The sequence below is a fragment of the Aspergillus caelatus genome (genome assembly GCF_009193585.1).
Source record: "Aspergillus caelatus strain CBS 763.97 unplaced genomic scaffold BDV27scaffold_13, whole genome shotgun sequence".
NCBI classification, from domain to species: Eukaryota; Fungi; Ascomycota; class Eurotiomycetes; order Eurotiales; family Aspergillaceae; genus Aspergillus; species Aspergillus caelatus.
The window spans coordinates 107,991-123,369 of NW_022475276.1; the positions used below are offsets into that span (position 1 = coordinate 107,991).

General features: G+C 47.4%; 5 protein-coding genes across 5 annotated transcripts; 3 read left to right on the top strand and 2 right to left on the bottom strand.

The window, feature by feature from the left end:
* Nucleotide 1: 1 nt before the first annotated feature.
* Nucleotides 2-1,450, top strand: BDV27DRAFT_153173 (uncharacterized protein; the record flags this gene model as incomplete). The annotated part of the gene is made up of 1 exon (XM_032071725.1): nucleotides 2-1,450. One exon carries the CDS (start codon nucleotides 2-4, stop codon nucleotides 1,448-1,450), a length of 1,449 nt encoding a protein of 482 aa, XP_031932376.1.
* A 69-nt stretch (nucleotides 1,451-1,519) lies between these two features.
* On the bottom strand, nucleotides 1,520-3,492 carry BDV27DRAFT_121069 (LipA and NB-ARC domain protein). The gene has a single exon (XM_032065274.1). The coding sequence runs from the start codon at nucleotides 3,003-3,005 to the stop codon at nucleotides 1,581-1,583; it is 1,425 nt and encodes a 474-aa protein (XP_031932377.1). The 5' UTR covers nucleotides 3,006-3,492; the 3' UTR covers nucleotides 1,520-1,580.
* A 2,800-nt stretch (nucleotides 3,493-6,292) lies between these two features.
* Nucleotides 6,293-7,420, top strand: BDV27DRAFT_165832 (zinc-binding alcohol dehydrogenase family protein; the record flags this gene model as incomplete). The annotated part of the gene is made up of 2 exons (XM_032074036.1): nucleotides 6,293-6,840; nucleotides 6,895-7,420. The coding sequence occupies 2 exons, from the start codon at nucleotides 6,293-6,295 to the stop codon at nucleotides 7,418-7,420; spliced, it is 1,074 nt and encodes a 357-aa protein (XP_031932378.1).
* Nucleotides 7,421-7,514: 94 nt separating this feature from the next.
* BDV27DRAFT_14139 (succinate:quinone oxidoreductase subunit C) lies at nucleotides 7,515-8,492 on the top strand. Its single transcript, XM_032069810.1, has 2 exons — nucleotides 7,515-7,678; nucleotides 7,750-8,492. The coding sequence occupies exon 2, from the start codon at nucleotides 7,906-7,908 to the stop codon at nucleotides 8,368-8,370; it is 465 nt and encodes a 154-aa protein (XP_031932379.1). The 5' UTR covers nucleotides 7,515-7,678; nucleotides 7,750-7,905; the 3' UTR covers nucleotides 8,371-8,492.
* Nucleotides 8,493-9,125: 633 nt separating this feature from the next.
* BDV27DRAFT_153177 (transcription factor domain-containing protein) lies at nucleotides 9,126-10,567 on the bottom strand (the record flags this gene model as incomplete). Its single annotated transcript, XM_032071726.1, has 3 exons — nucleotides 9,126-10,070; nucleotides 10,122-10,289; nucleotides 10,331-10,567. 3 exons carry the CDS (start codon nucleotides 10,565-10,567, stop codon nucleotides 9,126-9,128), a joined length of 1,350 nt encoding a protein of 449 aa, XP_031932380.1.
* Between the last annotated feature and the right edge of the window lie 4,812 nt (nucleotides 10,568-15,379).

Genomic DNA, 15,379 nt, shown 5'->3' on the forward strand with positions numbered 1-15,379 from the left:
AATGCTGGGTGAAATTCTCGCAGAAGCAACGTCCCTGCCAATTTCGATGAACATATCTGTACTGCAGAACCTATTCAACGAAAGTCATCATACTGATGTTCAGTCGCGGGCAGTCTCAGCTGTTCTGTCTCTCTTTGACAAAGTGTTTGACACAAAGGTGATACTCAGCGTTATCGCCGGATTTGCCTTCCAAGCTGCAGGGCCTGGAGAAGTAGAGCCGACCAGTGAGGCAGACTGGGTAAATGCGGAGAACGGGGGTAAACTTCCAACTGTTGCGATGACAGATGAACGTCCCTCCCTTAACCTGTTCGTTAAGGACACGTACTATAAGCTTCCTGAGGAACATAGGGCAGAGTACGTAGAGAAGATTCTGCCCCCGTTGGTGGACAAGTCGACCCGTCAGCACAACCGTTGGATGAAGGCCTTTGTCAGCCGTAATGTCGCGGACATAAGTCTACTCAAGACCTTCGACTTTGGACCGTTCCACATTAAAATCATTGACGATATCCTGGATAAGTGGCAAGAGTACCTTCCAGCATCCTTCCTCCTCCGCCACCGCGGCTATGCACTATCCTACATTCGTCAACCGGAGCTAGACAGACTCACCGAAGCGATCGCGAAGCAGGAGCCTGAATATAGACAAACAAACGCAGGGAAACACTGGAGTCAATACATGGACTTCTGTCGAAGCTCGGAGCCATTTGAGAAATTACAGGCATTTCTTGATGAAAAACCGGAATCAAAAGTCCCCAACGGAATTACCGTGGAGAGCCTAACAGCGGAGTATGCCGAGCGTGCAGCGGTCGTTGTAAGACATCCTATCAAGTTCGCCTCAGAACCGGCCAAATTCGTTGTTTCGACGGACGTTATTATGGATGGATTAGAAGCACACGGAGGTGCATATCGTGGGTATAGTGACACGGCGTACCGCATGCAACAACAAATGCTCTATCAGAGGACCTTGGAACAGATCGCAGCTGATGTAGAATCCCTCCGAACCGAGGAGTGGCTGAATAGTCTGGATCGCCAACCCGTGGTGCTCCCTTCGTGGCTGCACTTGCAGGTCACGATTCTCCCGTCACCAAAGGTAAATCAAGTGGTAGAGGAACCGGAGAAAGAATTTGTGCGTCGAGTGCTGCAGCTCGTTGAGAGGTGTGGGGCGGATCCGACCTTGTTATCGGGTTTCAAGCTCCTGGAAGAGGTGATGGGAAGTCCTCAAGGCGCAAAGATATTGTCCTGCGCCTTGCTCCTTGGAGATGGGCCTACTAACGAACATACCTCGTTGTATGGTACGTTGAGAATCCAGCTGGCCCAAATTATGGTTTCACGTCTCGATTCAGCTGAGCTGGAGCTTAACGATGAAGTCAAGGCCATGTTGAGGAAGTGGAAGGCAAGTCCTAGTGAATATGTCCCAAGGGTTGGATGGAGGTTTGATAATGCGTTGTCCTGAGTGTACGTTATTGTTATAAATTTGGCATCTGTCCATATTACTTCCCAGACAGATAGACGGCTATTATACAATTAAATTATCCACATATAATACAAAGCAATGTACATAAACAAACATCGAACCAGATCGACTATCGGACAATATAAAACCCATTAACCTCGACTTGTCGATCTTGTGTCTCCGCCATCGCCGACCGGACCCCAATCCAATGAAGCGGCACTTTCTCAACCATCTTCTCCGCTCGCGTCCTTGCATTCTCCATCCCCTCTCTCGTCCTATCCATCCAACTCCCCTGCCGCTCAGGAGCACCAAACACCTCCGGCCCCCAAGCCGGATGTTCCAGTATCGCCTGCGCACAATCAATATCACACGCATCAGCCAGCATTTCGGCTTCAGCTGCCCTTTCTCGCGCGACCAGAAGATCTTTTTCTGTCATACCAGACGGAGACGGGGGAGGTATATCCGGACGGAGAAAGCACATTACGCGGATTTGCACCCTGCTTGAAGCTGGGATGTTGATTTCGTCGATGAATCGGAGGAGGGCTATTTTTTGCATCGCTGACGTTAGGTTCACCCTACTCTGGTAGGATGGGTTTAGGGGACTGATGGAGAGGATTGTCGGGTACCATGGGCTTTTCTGGCTTTGAGTTTGAGTTTGGGCTTGGGGTTCTTGGGAACTGGATGGGGTTAGATATGTTGTGTCCTGGGGATGGTAAGGGGTGTATGGTGAACTTGAAAACTGAGTAGGTGATTTAGGAGGTGTAATTGACGGTCTCCTGTCCAGGTCATAGCGCGCCCAGGCGAGGAAATACCCGCGCAGCTTGTCCAACACTGTATCCGGGACTTTGGTTAGTGTGTATCGTGATGTGTCGCCGAATTGACTCTGAGTTTGGGGCTGGGTGCGCGCTTTGAAGTCCATTGGGAAGGGCGATTGCGGGCCGTTTTCCAGTGCCGCGGCCTTTTGGTATTCTTGGATTTGTCTCGATTGACTTTCTGTCTCGTCGGTGGGGTCTGAATCATCGTTGCCTCTGCGATTCCTTATGCGCGCCACACGATCTTCCATTCCGCTTAGGGAGTATGCCGTCTCTGCTGCTGTTTGTGTGACTGCGCCTGGTTTGTAGGGTGACAATCTGTTTGATACCGCTGATGTCACTGGGTTAAGGATCGCTTGTGCTGCTGTTTGTGCGTATGTACTTAGGACCATTGCACCGACTTCGAGGGGCATAGTTGATAAACTTGCGCCGCGTAATGAACTGGGATCTAGTGATGTACTTAGGACCCTGAAAACAGGGCTCGAACAAAGAACCTTTTTCTTTGCGGATTGGCAGAGGTTCAGTTGAAAGTAGCCGTCGCCTGCTTCCGCGGGAATCCTTGCGACAATCGTCTCGCGGAGTTTGTGGCTTAGTAGCTTCGAGGGTGCCTTTTTGCGGAATTTGTGAATGTCTCTTTGCCAAGCGCGTTCGTCGCCCGGAGAGACTTGGTTTGCGCGAAGCGCGAATGAAGGTGTCACGTCTAGCCAGTCGTCTGTTAGACGGAAAAGGGCTTTGGCTTTCATGCCTGTTTTCCCGGTCCAGCCGCGACTTTGGAGGAAGTATGTTCTGTCCTGTGGGAGGGGTGTATCTGAGAAAATGGATATGGCGATGGAGGTCGTGCTGCCGCGGTAGAAGACTATGCCGTGGGAGTGGCGGAGGATTGTGTAGTGGCGGGTTGATTCTGTTGGGTGGGCGATGAGACCTCCTAGGAAGTGGGAGACTTCGCCGTAGGCTTTTTGGATGGCGTTTGGGCCTGGGCTTGGGAGGTCGGTTGCGGAGCGGAGGATGGCGGATGGCGGATGGCGGAGATTGGGGGTGCTTTTGTGATTGCGGAGGGGTGGGGTTGAGAGGGTGGTTTGGGGGGATGGTCGGAAGTGATCTGGAGATTTTGGTTTTGGGGGCGCTGCATTGGGACTTCGGGAGTAAGGTGGTGGTGGTAGTGGTGGTGGTGTTGCGTATAGTTCTGGTGGTCTTCCGTTGCTGGTTGTTGGCCTCAGTGTGATGTTTGTGTTTGATGTCTTTCCGTTGGAGGTTCGTGGTCGTGGTGTTGTGGTGAGGATAACCCCTGTTTCTTGGGGAGGTAGGGCGACAGGTTTCCGTTTGATGGGTTGGTGGGTGGACATTGTTGCATTTTGGTTGTTATTGACCCTCTTTTTATAGAGTCTGTGGTGGTTGCATGGATGATGAAAAGGAGAAAAGTTGAGTGCAAGTGATTGGCGTTGATAAGATAAGAAGCATCATGATGTCGATCTGGGGAGTCTGGTGGTGGCTTCTCATTGGTGAACCTCCAATGTATATGCTGAGTCAGACAAAGTTGTGCATAGTCATAAAGCATACATTTCTATGGCAGTGCCAGACGAGATAGATGGGTAGGCCTAGGAATGGTGCGGTCTTTGGTCTTTTCTCAGATAGCTGAGGACCGCACCATAGTCCCCCGCAGTCCTAAGCGGTCTTTATTCCGGGGGACTATTGTTGTATAATCTTACCAAGACCTTCTATTTTTAGCTATATAAATATAATAATTTATTACAGCAGTTTCCTATAATTATAATAATATTTAGTATAAATACTATTAGTATTTTATCAACTTTCTATTGGGTTTCCATTCAGTTTCTATTCAGTTTGTGAAGTAACACTGAAAATATAGTAAATATATAATAACAGAGAAGAAAATAGTACCGAAACAATTTTAAAATACAGTCTATAATTACCCAATTTGTGAATATTAAGATACTATATTTACTAGAGAAAGTAAAGAAAACTAAATATTGAGATTGCAAGTAGCGGTATGCTATGAGAGGTAGAGAGTTGCCGACCTTCTGTAGGTCTGGGGGGTAGCTACGGTCTTTATATACACGTTGGGTCAGGCAGCCCCTTTTAGTGGATCTGCAGGGTTCTCCTACCCCCGGTAGCTTTCCTACGTAGCAGTACATCGTAGCCACGATCACAATATTATAATTATAAAAGCAAGTAAAGTAATATATATATACTATTAGCTATCCAGTCAAAGAAATATATAATTCGATCTTCTAGTTTCTTATCTCTCTCTCTGCTAAGTATAGAACTTTCTATAACACTACTCTCTTCTGATATCTCTACTCTAGCTCCCTTTGTCTATATATCTACTGTGTTTATTATATCTATTATATTTACTATATCTATTGTAATCTGTATTCCTATTCCTTCCCTTTTGGACTGCTGTTTCTATTCACTAGTATTTTCTTCTCTATCTGGTAGTGTTGAATGATCAGGGATCGCCTCACTTGTCAGTAGTATTATTTAATATATATATAAATAGCTGCTTTATCCCACTCTCGCGCATATATAGCTTTTCTGTAGATATCGCAAAAAATACCATTATACCCAGCGGGTTATATTCCGGTATTACAGACAGCTGGGCTCAATACCCGGTCGACCCACGAGGACATTGTACTGCTCGATGAAGAGAGCCTGGAAATACTACTAGCTAGCCTCCTCCAGGTGCTGGTTGCACTGGAGGCAGCTGGCGGTAGTACTCATATGATCCAGGTTGTCCGAGGGCGGATCTATTGGGTAATAGATGTATTGGAAAGGTTCGCTCTACACTATTAAGGTAAGTAACTTTTTATTTCTCTTTTCCTTATTAAGGAGTGGTTTAATCGCGTACAAATCACTATTATGCAATATGGGATCGCACGAGAAGATATCTATAATTTTGACGAAACTAGCTTCGTAATGGGTCTAGTAGCTACTGCTCAAGTAGTTACTAGAGCTGATTACTATGGAAAAGCACTTCTTGTACAGTCAGGCAATCAGGAATGGGTTATTTTTATTGAGTGTATCAACTCTACTGGTTGGGCGCTTTCTCCATGTATTATCTTTAAAGGAAGCGTCCATATAGAGAGTTGGTATCAAGATTTAGAGCTCCCATCTAATAGCAGGATTGAAGTTAGTCCTAATGGATGGAATACTAATAAGATAGGCCTTCACTGGCTTAAAAATCTCTTTATACCTGCTACTACTAGCCGTACAACTGGGAAATACTGTCTTCTAGTTCTTGATGGCTATGGCAGCAATCTTACGCCTCAATTCGATCAAGTATGCAGTGAGAATAATATTATTTTTATCTACTTGCCCGCACATTCTTCGAATAAACTTCAGCCTTTAAATATAGGCTGTTTCCGGTCTCTAAAGGGTGCATACGGTACCTTAGTACAGAAGAAAATGCGCTTAGGGATTAACCATATCGATAAGCTTGGTTTTCTAAAAATCTTTTCAGAAGCTCGCAAAAGTGCTTTTACAGCAGAAAATATTCAAAATAGCTTTGCAGGCGCTGGCCTTGTTCTATTTAATCCTGATAGGGTGCTTAGCTTTGGATATCCAATTAAAGACCCCTACATCACCAGGCAGTCAGTCAACTAATTCAGTACCTAAAACGCCGTATACTACTAGGCAGATGGAGAAGCAGGCATCTACAGCAAAGAAACTACTTAGGGACTGTATTCAAAGCCCTTTATCTTCGCTAGAAAAGTGCTTAGACAAGATTATTAAAGGTTATGAATTGCACCTTAATGAGCTTGTTCTTGCACGTGAAGAAATACACATATTACGCACTGATAATGAATGGCAAAGTCAAAAGCGGAAGCTCCCTAAAAGGCAGTTGGCTATTGCAGAGGGATCAACTATAAAGGAAGGCCTAGAGAGATTTCAGCGCCAAAATAAGGATTATGAAGCGCAAGATACACTTTCTATAGATCCTGCACTTTCTGCAGTTGGGCCGCGTGTACGAGCCCTCCCCCGAAATCCGTCGTCCAGAGACAGACAGACAGCCATGGCAGTCCCCAACACACAAACAGCTCTGAAAATCACCGCACCGGGGCAGTTCCAGGTGATCGTGTCCAGCCCTGTGCCAGAGCTCGACCCGGATGAAATCCTGGTGCAAGTGGTCTGCATTGCGATCAACCCGGTCGACGCAAAGTCGGCTGATTTGTCGCCCACCGTTGGCGCAACGTCTGGATCTGATTTCTCCGGGGAGGTCGTCAAGCGAGGCAGGGCAGTGTCCGACCAGACTGTGCAGGTTGGCGAGCGAGTCTGTGGGTGTGTGTTTGGCAATAACCCAGACCGACCGGAGAACGGGGCGTTTGCGCAATACATCGCCGTCCCGGCGGATTTAATCTTCAAACTTCCCCGCGGGGTGTCCTTTGCGACAGGCGCCACATTAGGAGTGGGGTTGTCCACCGTCGGCATGGCATTGTACCATACCTGGGGGTTGCCCGTGCCGGAGGACAGGAATAGTAGTATCCCCGATGGGTCACAGTATGTGTTGGTGTATGGAGGAGGAACGGCTACGGGCACTTTGGCGATTCAAATGCTGCGACGGTGAGGCTACAGCTGTACAGGGATATACAGTAAGAACATCGCTGACCGTCACAGCTCTGGCCTAATACCCATCACCACTTGCTCGCCCCGAAATTTCCACCGGGTAAGATCGCTGGGCGCCGCGGCCGCGTTTGACTACGCCTCGCCGACCTGCGGCCACGATATCCGCGAATTCACCCAGGACACGCTGAGCTTCGCGCTCGACTGCATCACCGATCTCCCCTCAGTGAAGATCTGCTACGAGGCAATAGGCTGCAATGGGGGCCAGTATCTGAGCCTGGAACCGATTCCCCTGCGTGGACATACGCGGCGGAGTGTGAAGCCGAACTGGATCCTCTCCTTGACTATGTTCAACAAGCCTATCCAGTGGAAGAAGCCCTACCAGCGCGCGGCAAAAGTCCAGGACCGAGAATTTGCCGCCGGCTGGTTTCGGATTGCGCAGCAGCTCCTGAGCGCCGGCGAAATTATTCCCCACCCGCATCAAGTTTCTAGCAACCCCGGGTTGGAGAGCGTGATTGGCGGCTTGGACGCCGTGCACAAAGGCGAAGTGGCTGGCGTTAAACTTGTGTATCACATTTAGTTAGGAATACATAAAGTACTTAATACTTACGTATCCGTAATGTAAGGTCTTGGTCGGACCCGTGACAAGACCAAACAATAAATGCTAAGCAGGGGTAAAACAAGCCACTAGGCTGTCACTCTCTTTCATTCTTTATTTCTTTCTTTCCTTTCCCAACTCTTTCTCTCTATCTCTCCGAGTCTCTGTTCCTCGTGAAAATCCACATCCCATTCACCATGGCGGGGCCCATCCAAAAAAAAGTGATGTTGATGCAGAAGGGTGAGTCTACCGTTCGACCGTCCACTCCCTCCATTATGTTCGATGTAAGCTGACAAACAGACCGCTCCCAGTGTCGTCTATGTTCTGTCTACGTCGCGCTGTAGTAGCATCCCGGTCTATTACACCTATCACGGCTCTGCCATTACAACAAGTTCGGTATGACATGATGGAGATTTAGAATAACATGTTAGTAGATATGTATTGACCGACCCGACTCTCCCTCCAGGATGCAGACCACGAAGCCCATCACGACACCGCTGAAAGTGATCAAGCCGGAATCCGCCCAGGAAGAACTCACTCGCCAACGCCTCCGGCGGCCTGTGGCGCCCCATCTGTCCATCTATAAATGGCAGGTGCACTCGGTCAGCTCCGCCATGGAGCGGAACACGGGGATTCTCCTCGCCGGCGGCCTGTACCTCTTCGGCACCTCCTACCTGGTGGCCCCCTGGCTCGGCTGGGATCTGTCCTCGGCCGCCCTCGTCGCGGCCTTTGGCGCTTTGCCGGTGGCCGCCAAGGTCGCCCTCAAGTTCTTCGTCGCCTGGCCCTTCACCTTCCATCTCTTTAATGGCATCCGGTATCTTGCCACCACCACCGGACGCACGCTGGATAGTAAGTCTCAATTTATTAAGATCGCATGGGCGGTCGTCGGCTCATCGGCTTTGGCAGCCGCCGGTTTGGTGGCTTATGTTTGAGGGAAGTGCTGTTCATGGACAAAGTTCACTCCGTAGATTCATATTTCAAAGAAGAAAGTAGTTGTTTCTGTATATGCATTCAAAGAGGATTATATGATTTCTAGACAAGCTTTGCAGCAAGACCGAGACAACAAGAAGTGAGTGGTTGGCATCTACTATTTGCTTGTATAAGTATTTTTTGGGCACTTTGGAATTCCATATCCGGTTTGTATATATATATATATAAACATTATAGTCACCGCCCTACCGCCTGGGAGAGAATCTCAAGGGCAGTGTCCACATCCCGCACCTCATTTCCGTGCCATGAAACGAAGCCATCAGGTCGGACCAGGACCAAGTCCGCTCCCCAAATCTGACGCGCATGGTCTTCTCCGCGCAAGGCAACGACACCCAAGGGCACTCGACCCCGCTGGGCCGCAATTTGGAACCATTCCACTGAGGTTGATGGCGCTGTGTCGTGGAATTCCACCAGGGTAAATTCTCGCGTGTATCGATCGAAGATGGGAGTCCCATCCTTCAGAAAGACATGTGGTGCTCGACACCCCGGGTACGTTGAAGGGATGTATCGCCGTGCATCAAACTCGGGGGGGGGGGCGAGCCATCACGATCCAGCTCACTCGGAACACAAATGGAGGACTCATATCGGTACCCCATCTCCACTCCGATGCTCTTATTTGTGTCCGTCGTTGGCTTGGCAGTATTCATGCCACCGATTCCGCATGTCCTCACCCGCGCTGGTATCTGAACTGACAACGTCAGCGTCCAACTGCAGCGTCGCCGACAGGCCCATCAAGTTCTTCATATGGCTTTGAGACCATTGCACATTCATCTGTGCAATGGGGCGTCGGTCCGCAATAGCGGAGGATCTGCAGCCGCACTGCCATGGTCTGCATCAGCATCCGCTGAATGGTGTTTTGGGTAAAACCATCTGCGATATCCGCTGCAGCTGGTAGATTGCTGGTATCAATATCATCGATGTTGGATGGAGGCTCGCTGTCAAAATCGTCATTGGAGATGGATGGTGGCATGCCCATGTCAAGACATGACTGGACAGACATCTCCAGAATGGTAGCCCACAGACGCTTCCGCATCTCAGCCTCAAGGGGCGAAAACTCCGGGAAATGGATTCGCGCCTCTTTGTGGAGACCGAGTCCGATAGCGATGCGCAGGGGAAAGTCACCCGAGATCCAGACCAGCTCAGACGGGTCGGGGAGTGTTTGGCGCGCCAACAGCAGCAAGGCCGAGACCTGCAGCACAGACAGATCAATGTCGAACTTTGCAAAGCTCTCAGTGAGCCAAAATTGCGCACCAGCAATCCACTTAGGCGCCAACAGTTGAAGCTCGTCCGCCTCGGCCTCCGAGACGAAGCAGGCCCCGATGGCCAGCACAAGAGCAAGGATGGAGGGGAAAGCCCGGCTGGCACCCTGTGGGTTGTTCCAGTACAGCTCATACTGTTGCATGAAGGTTGGAATATGCAGCACCCGAAACACTGACTCAAATGTGTGCAGGTGGAGCATGACCAGGCGGTCACAGGTCGACCTGGGTAGCAGATTGTTGGTGATATTCGGTGGGCCTAGCTGGGTGTAATACTTGATGGATCGCTTCGACTTAATGATCCGGGCATAAAGGGTGCATTGTTCCCAGAGCGTTTGGATATCCGCATGGTCCGACCTGTGCAGCAGAAAGTTCAAATGCTCCGACTAGCATCTATTATCAGCCACGGAGCTTGCCCGAGGGGATTATTGGCTCACCTGTCCAAATGACGACTGGATGTAAAGCTTGCCACAACCCAAGCTCTTAGCGTGGGATACGGTGCGCCCGGGGAGCTCCACAGGCTCATTTTCATTCATCCCCGTATCCCCGGAGAAGGTGTACATTGACGGGAAGGGGAAGAGTTGCGGTATACTGGCACTACCGCGCTGCTTGAGGAGGAGGTGAGGTTGATGGGAGAGCTAGACACAGCTCCAGTTTGTGCACCATCCTCCTCGGAGACAGTGGAAGCAGGCAGATCAGTGGCCGTCGGGCCAGCGCGGAGATCGGTCGGGGCCAATCCATCATTGGGATTACGATAGCCACACAGCAGGGAGGCATTGCCACATGGGCCACAGGGAAATGCGCGATCACATTTCACTTTACGTCGTCGACACTCGATACATGCAACAGCAGGTCGGCGGCGGCGATAAAGGGGTGCACTCATCGTGTAGAGCCGGTGCCCATAGGGGAAGTGAGAGAGAGAACTGGACAACATATACACAACAATAAGAGGCTAAGGACAGTATTCAGAACCTGGGAGGGCGCCTTTACCGCCCAAAATATATCTAATCTTTTTCCACTGTTGCCATTCGTCACCTTGTCAGATTTTAATCCCTGTATAGTGCGAAAAAAGAAAAAAAGACAATCAAAAATGTCATGGTGCCAAGCTAAGCTTCCGTTCTGCCAACTGGGACTGCCTTTTCGCACGAACGCGTCTGTTTACCTGCCTGCCCGAACCTGCACCCTGACAAAAAAGCGGCGCCAAGTCGGGCCTAAACCAGAAAGAATAGTCCCAAAGAGGACCCACATCACCCCCTCCTCTGGTTACCTGATTCGGGAACTGCTAAGGCCCCATGGTATCCTGGAATTGCGGCGTAGCCAGAGGGCTACAATAGTCATAGCGCGGTTGTATTGTAGGGACTTATGGTGGATATCTACAAGTAAAATTATTCATGAAAAGCGAAAATAACCTGCAGCAATTGTCGGGTTACATCTATAGGCCGGTGGACAATATTGATTGTGCCTTGGCAGCTAGTGTATGTACTCTTGGCAACGAACGCTTACCCTAGAGGCTAGACTTGCATTCAAAAGTTCCGCAAGAGAACTCCGCGGTCCGCGATAGGACTTAATTGTCCGTTGACTTTCGAGCCTCCAGTACGAGTGCATTTCACTTAAGCATCAAATGTAACATATTAAATAGTACGGGTTGACAGTCGCAGATACATAGGCCTTAGGCCCCATTACAGACAGCATGGATGCATGTCAAGGAATGAGATTTGGACGGCAGCAGTGCCGGGTGTACAATGCTTTGATATATAGCGGATGTAGGGAAGCTCCCGAGTCGTTTGCCGCCGCAGGAAAAATGACAAGGGCCCTGCGTTAGCCGTGTATTTATCATTAATAATGTACAAGGTAGTCAATAATACTATTCCGACCCGCTCATACCCCCTGCGGTACCGTAGCACGCTATTCCTCACTACCTGCGGCCCCTCAAGGCCGCTGTTAACAGAAAAATAAGAAAGGGTGGAAATAATGCAACTAGATATAGTTATCATATTAGAATTGTGGGGCTATCTTATGTTATTTTTACTTTCTGACTAATCCAAATGTCTCTCTTAGTTAATAAACCACTAGGCTACTATCATAAGTAAGTTAGTTAACTTAGTTTATTACCTAGTTAGTAGTTAGCTGTGATTAGCTGATAGGGTTGTCTGGACAATATTTTCCCAAAAAAAAGATCTTATTCTTACTTAGAGCTATCTTTAGCACTAACACCTATCGTGGGTCCCAAATCCGCTTATCAGCCGGATCATCCCACTGGCCAGCCCAATCAGAGCCGCCAGCCGGAATCCTCTGTCAACATATTATGAGCCAGTATGTTAGGAAATAGTTCCACGAAACGGTCATACTGTCGGTTATGTGCTACCTGGTTTCTCATACCAAATGTACCTGCTCACTGTGTTCGGGTAGCGGCTGTATCGAAGCAATTCTAGTACTACTGATCTAGACCCTGCGTGCATTATCACTAACGATAATGAAAGACATCGTCAGCATGTCCTATCAAGATATACATTAAGCGGCAATTTATCTTAAACAATGACGGAAGGGCATATTATTACTTAATGGAATGAGGTAATGATATATAGTGAATTTACTTTCTCTCGCTATAACCTATTCGACTTGACTCCCTTTGGAGAAGCAGTCTCGAAAGACTGATAAAACAAAGTGTGAAATATTATTGGCACCATATAAAGTATAACAAATGAAGAGCCAGTAAGAAGTCAGATCAAAGTTAAAAGATCTTGACACCTATACCTGAAATTTGGCTATACTCGAAGATTTAACCCTGGTAGACCTCTAGAATCATCTAGCAATAGCTAGGCCTTTGCATAACCTGAAGTATTAGGTAGCTTCACTAGATACTCTTAGATACTATGTATACAACTAGTTGTGATTGTCACAATCTAAAATATAATCAATCTTGATCTGACAGGTATCACCGTGGTTGTCATTGTCCTGAACATAACCACAGATCTGGCACCCGTGTGCTCTGATATTGTTAAAGGCGGCCTGCATCTGCTCGGTAGACCTATAGCAGCCTCGAGGCTCTGCTATAAAAACACTGCACTCTAAACCACTAGGGGCACTCCAGTAATTACCGGTGCAGCCTCCGCTGAATTATTTTAGATTATGAACAAAGTATTATATCCATTAACAGGATGTTAAAATCTTACCTGGTATCGAATACTCAACTGGGTAGCATGGTATTGACAGCTTTTTGGCAATATCTCTTTATATCTGGCCATCTTCCGCATTGGCTGGAGCTCTTATAACTATAAGCAGTACTTGGTGCCGTTTAATTGCCAATGGGGCTGACGGCGGGCATCTCTATGGCATCCTCCGGGTCCGGGACGAAAAAGCCGATGCCAATATCGCAACGCAGGCGAAAGATAGAGTAAGAAACTTTATACTATTAAAAGATAACAAGACCTTGATGTCAAGAGGTTGCTTTTATTATGACATAGATACTCTCTTCTTGTAGGCGTTTACGGCCCTTTTATAAGCTAAACTTTACCTACCCGGAGTTCTCTTATAAGTATCTGTATTCTTTTAGAGCCTAGACGCGAACACTTGATCTGAATCCTACTATATACAGAATACTACCATGAGCCCCTCAATATTTGGAGGGGCCCCCGATGAGCCACTAGCGAGGGTCTGATGTAACTGCACTTGTAGGGATTACGATATCTAGCCTAGATATATGCTCATGGGCTGATCGAGATTTTTAGGTTCCTAATATATTATATGCATCTTATTCTGTCTTCCTTTTGCTTTTCTATTTATTTTATAAGAAGAAATAACAATGTTGAGAGTTTAACCAGCCAAGAATTTAGATATTGTTCTCAGTCAATTCTTGTTTTTAGAATATAGCCAACTTTTATAATTATTTATGCCGTACTCCAACCGAACCTGAGGTGCGAGCGGGAAGGATGGATGAACCCTGCCCGTAAACTATGATATATGGCCGACTGAATCGGAATATGGATAATCTTAGAAGATGGCCTTGGATGCCCTAGTCGCAATCACTTCTTTTGCTTAGCGATACGACCCGAACAGATTCCCCAAAAGGGTCCGGTTGACTTGTTGTCAGGTGCCGTATCTTATCTATCTGCTCTTCCCGGCCTCAGCTTACACCTTTGCCTGACTGGTTATATTGCAGGCGGCACTATTGCTCGTCAATGAGCTGAGTTGAGGGGCTGATATGCAACACTCGACAAGCCCACAAGTTATGTAGGCGGCAGCGATTAACACTGAGCTATAATATATATATATATATATAAAAAAAAAGTAATACTAGCTTATATTATTTCCTGAGCTCATTATAACTATTAGACTTGTGCGCGAGATATTTGTCGGATAATCACTCTTCTCTATAATGAAGCTTTTGTTGTGCAACTGGGAAGCCTTGGTTTAGATGACTTACAATACGCCCGAAGAAGGCCCGGAAATATATCCAAGTCTACCTGGTGGCTTAAGTATAATTTACTTCATGAAATTATCCAAACGAAAGCGTGAGATATTTAATTACAGATTCAGCATCAGTGATTGCAAAATATAATACTTTATAAGTCTAGACTGTGGTCTTCTATATCTTATTTCGAAATAGTTGTCTTTACAAGAAGATGTAACCCAATGCCTCCTATAGTTTTGCTCGGTTTTACTACACGATACTTGTTAGTCTGAGTATATACATTTCTACTAGGGTAGAGCACAGAGCCTGGATTTATGGGGATTTATATTTTATAATGCCACTTATATCCCTTATACTACCTAGATCCCTACAGAGTATAAATACAATTTCTAGTATAATCTCCCTAACCCCTGTAAAAGTGACTTCTGAGAGCAGGGTCTCTTTCCACCAAAGCCCTAGTGGGAAGCGCTATATTCTTAAATGACCATAGAAGAGCTGAAGCACAATAAAGAAGGTCCACTTCTCCACTCATTCTCTCATTTACCTGTGGGAATAGAAAAGGCCCCTCCGGTGACAGTTCTTTCCTCTATCGACAGTGGGGTGCAGCCACTTACCGGACCCTTTCTCAGCGATCGTGATGGACTTCAGATGGAATTGATAAAACTATCCCTAAAACGCCAGTCGCATGAAAGAACGGCCAATTACTTATAGATAGTCTCAGGCTATGATGCAAAGCCAATTCCCAAATTTAGCACACATTGACGCGGAATTATATGATTAATGAATAATGTCTAGACCCCTGCGGCGGCGTAGCTACTTTGCATGTCTGTTGTCTGTTGTAACTTTTTAGGACATTGCCAGCATAGATTACGCTAGTGGCATCGAATGTTCCCGCTTCCAATACGAATCAAGATAGTGGGCCTGTTTAGGGTTCTCCGTTTCGACTAACTTGAACAGGCCAATGTTATACGAACGGAGTGGAAGTGCTAGCGATGAATTTGGCAGTTACTAGTAGTGACCCTGACCGGGATGTTCAATCGATCACGCCCCAAAGAAGGCCTTAATTGTTGGGGTGTATGGTAGGGCTGTGGCAACTAAGGTTACATCGCGCAGCCTCTTTGGCGTAACTTGATTAATTTCTGTATGCAGCATGAAACACCTCCTTCCCCCCCCTTCACTTTAATTTTTTTTTTTTGGTTTTTCGGGATGGGTAATTACTGCTGCCTACAGTCCCGGCCACTCTCCCTGCTACATTCATCTCTATTCTGCCTCCTTTCTATATAA

Coding starts and splice junctions, on each gene's coding strand:
- BDV27DRAFT_121069 (XM_032065274.1), bottom strand. CDS start 3,005: ATGAAAGCCAAAGCCCTTTTCCGTCTAACAGACGACTGGCTAGACGTG.
- BDV27DRAFT_14139 (XM_032069810.1), top strand. CDS start 7,906: ATGCAGACCACGAAGCCCATCACGACACCGCTGAAAGTGATCAAGCCG.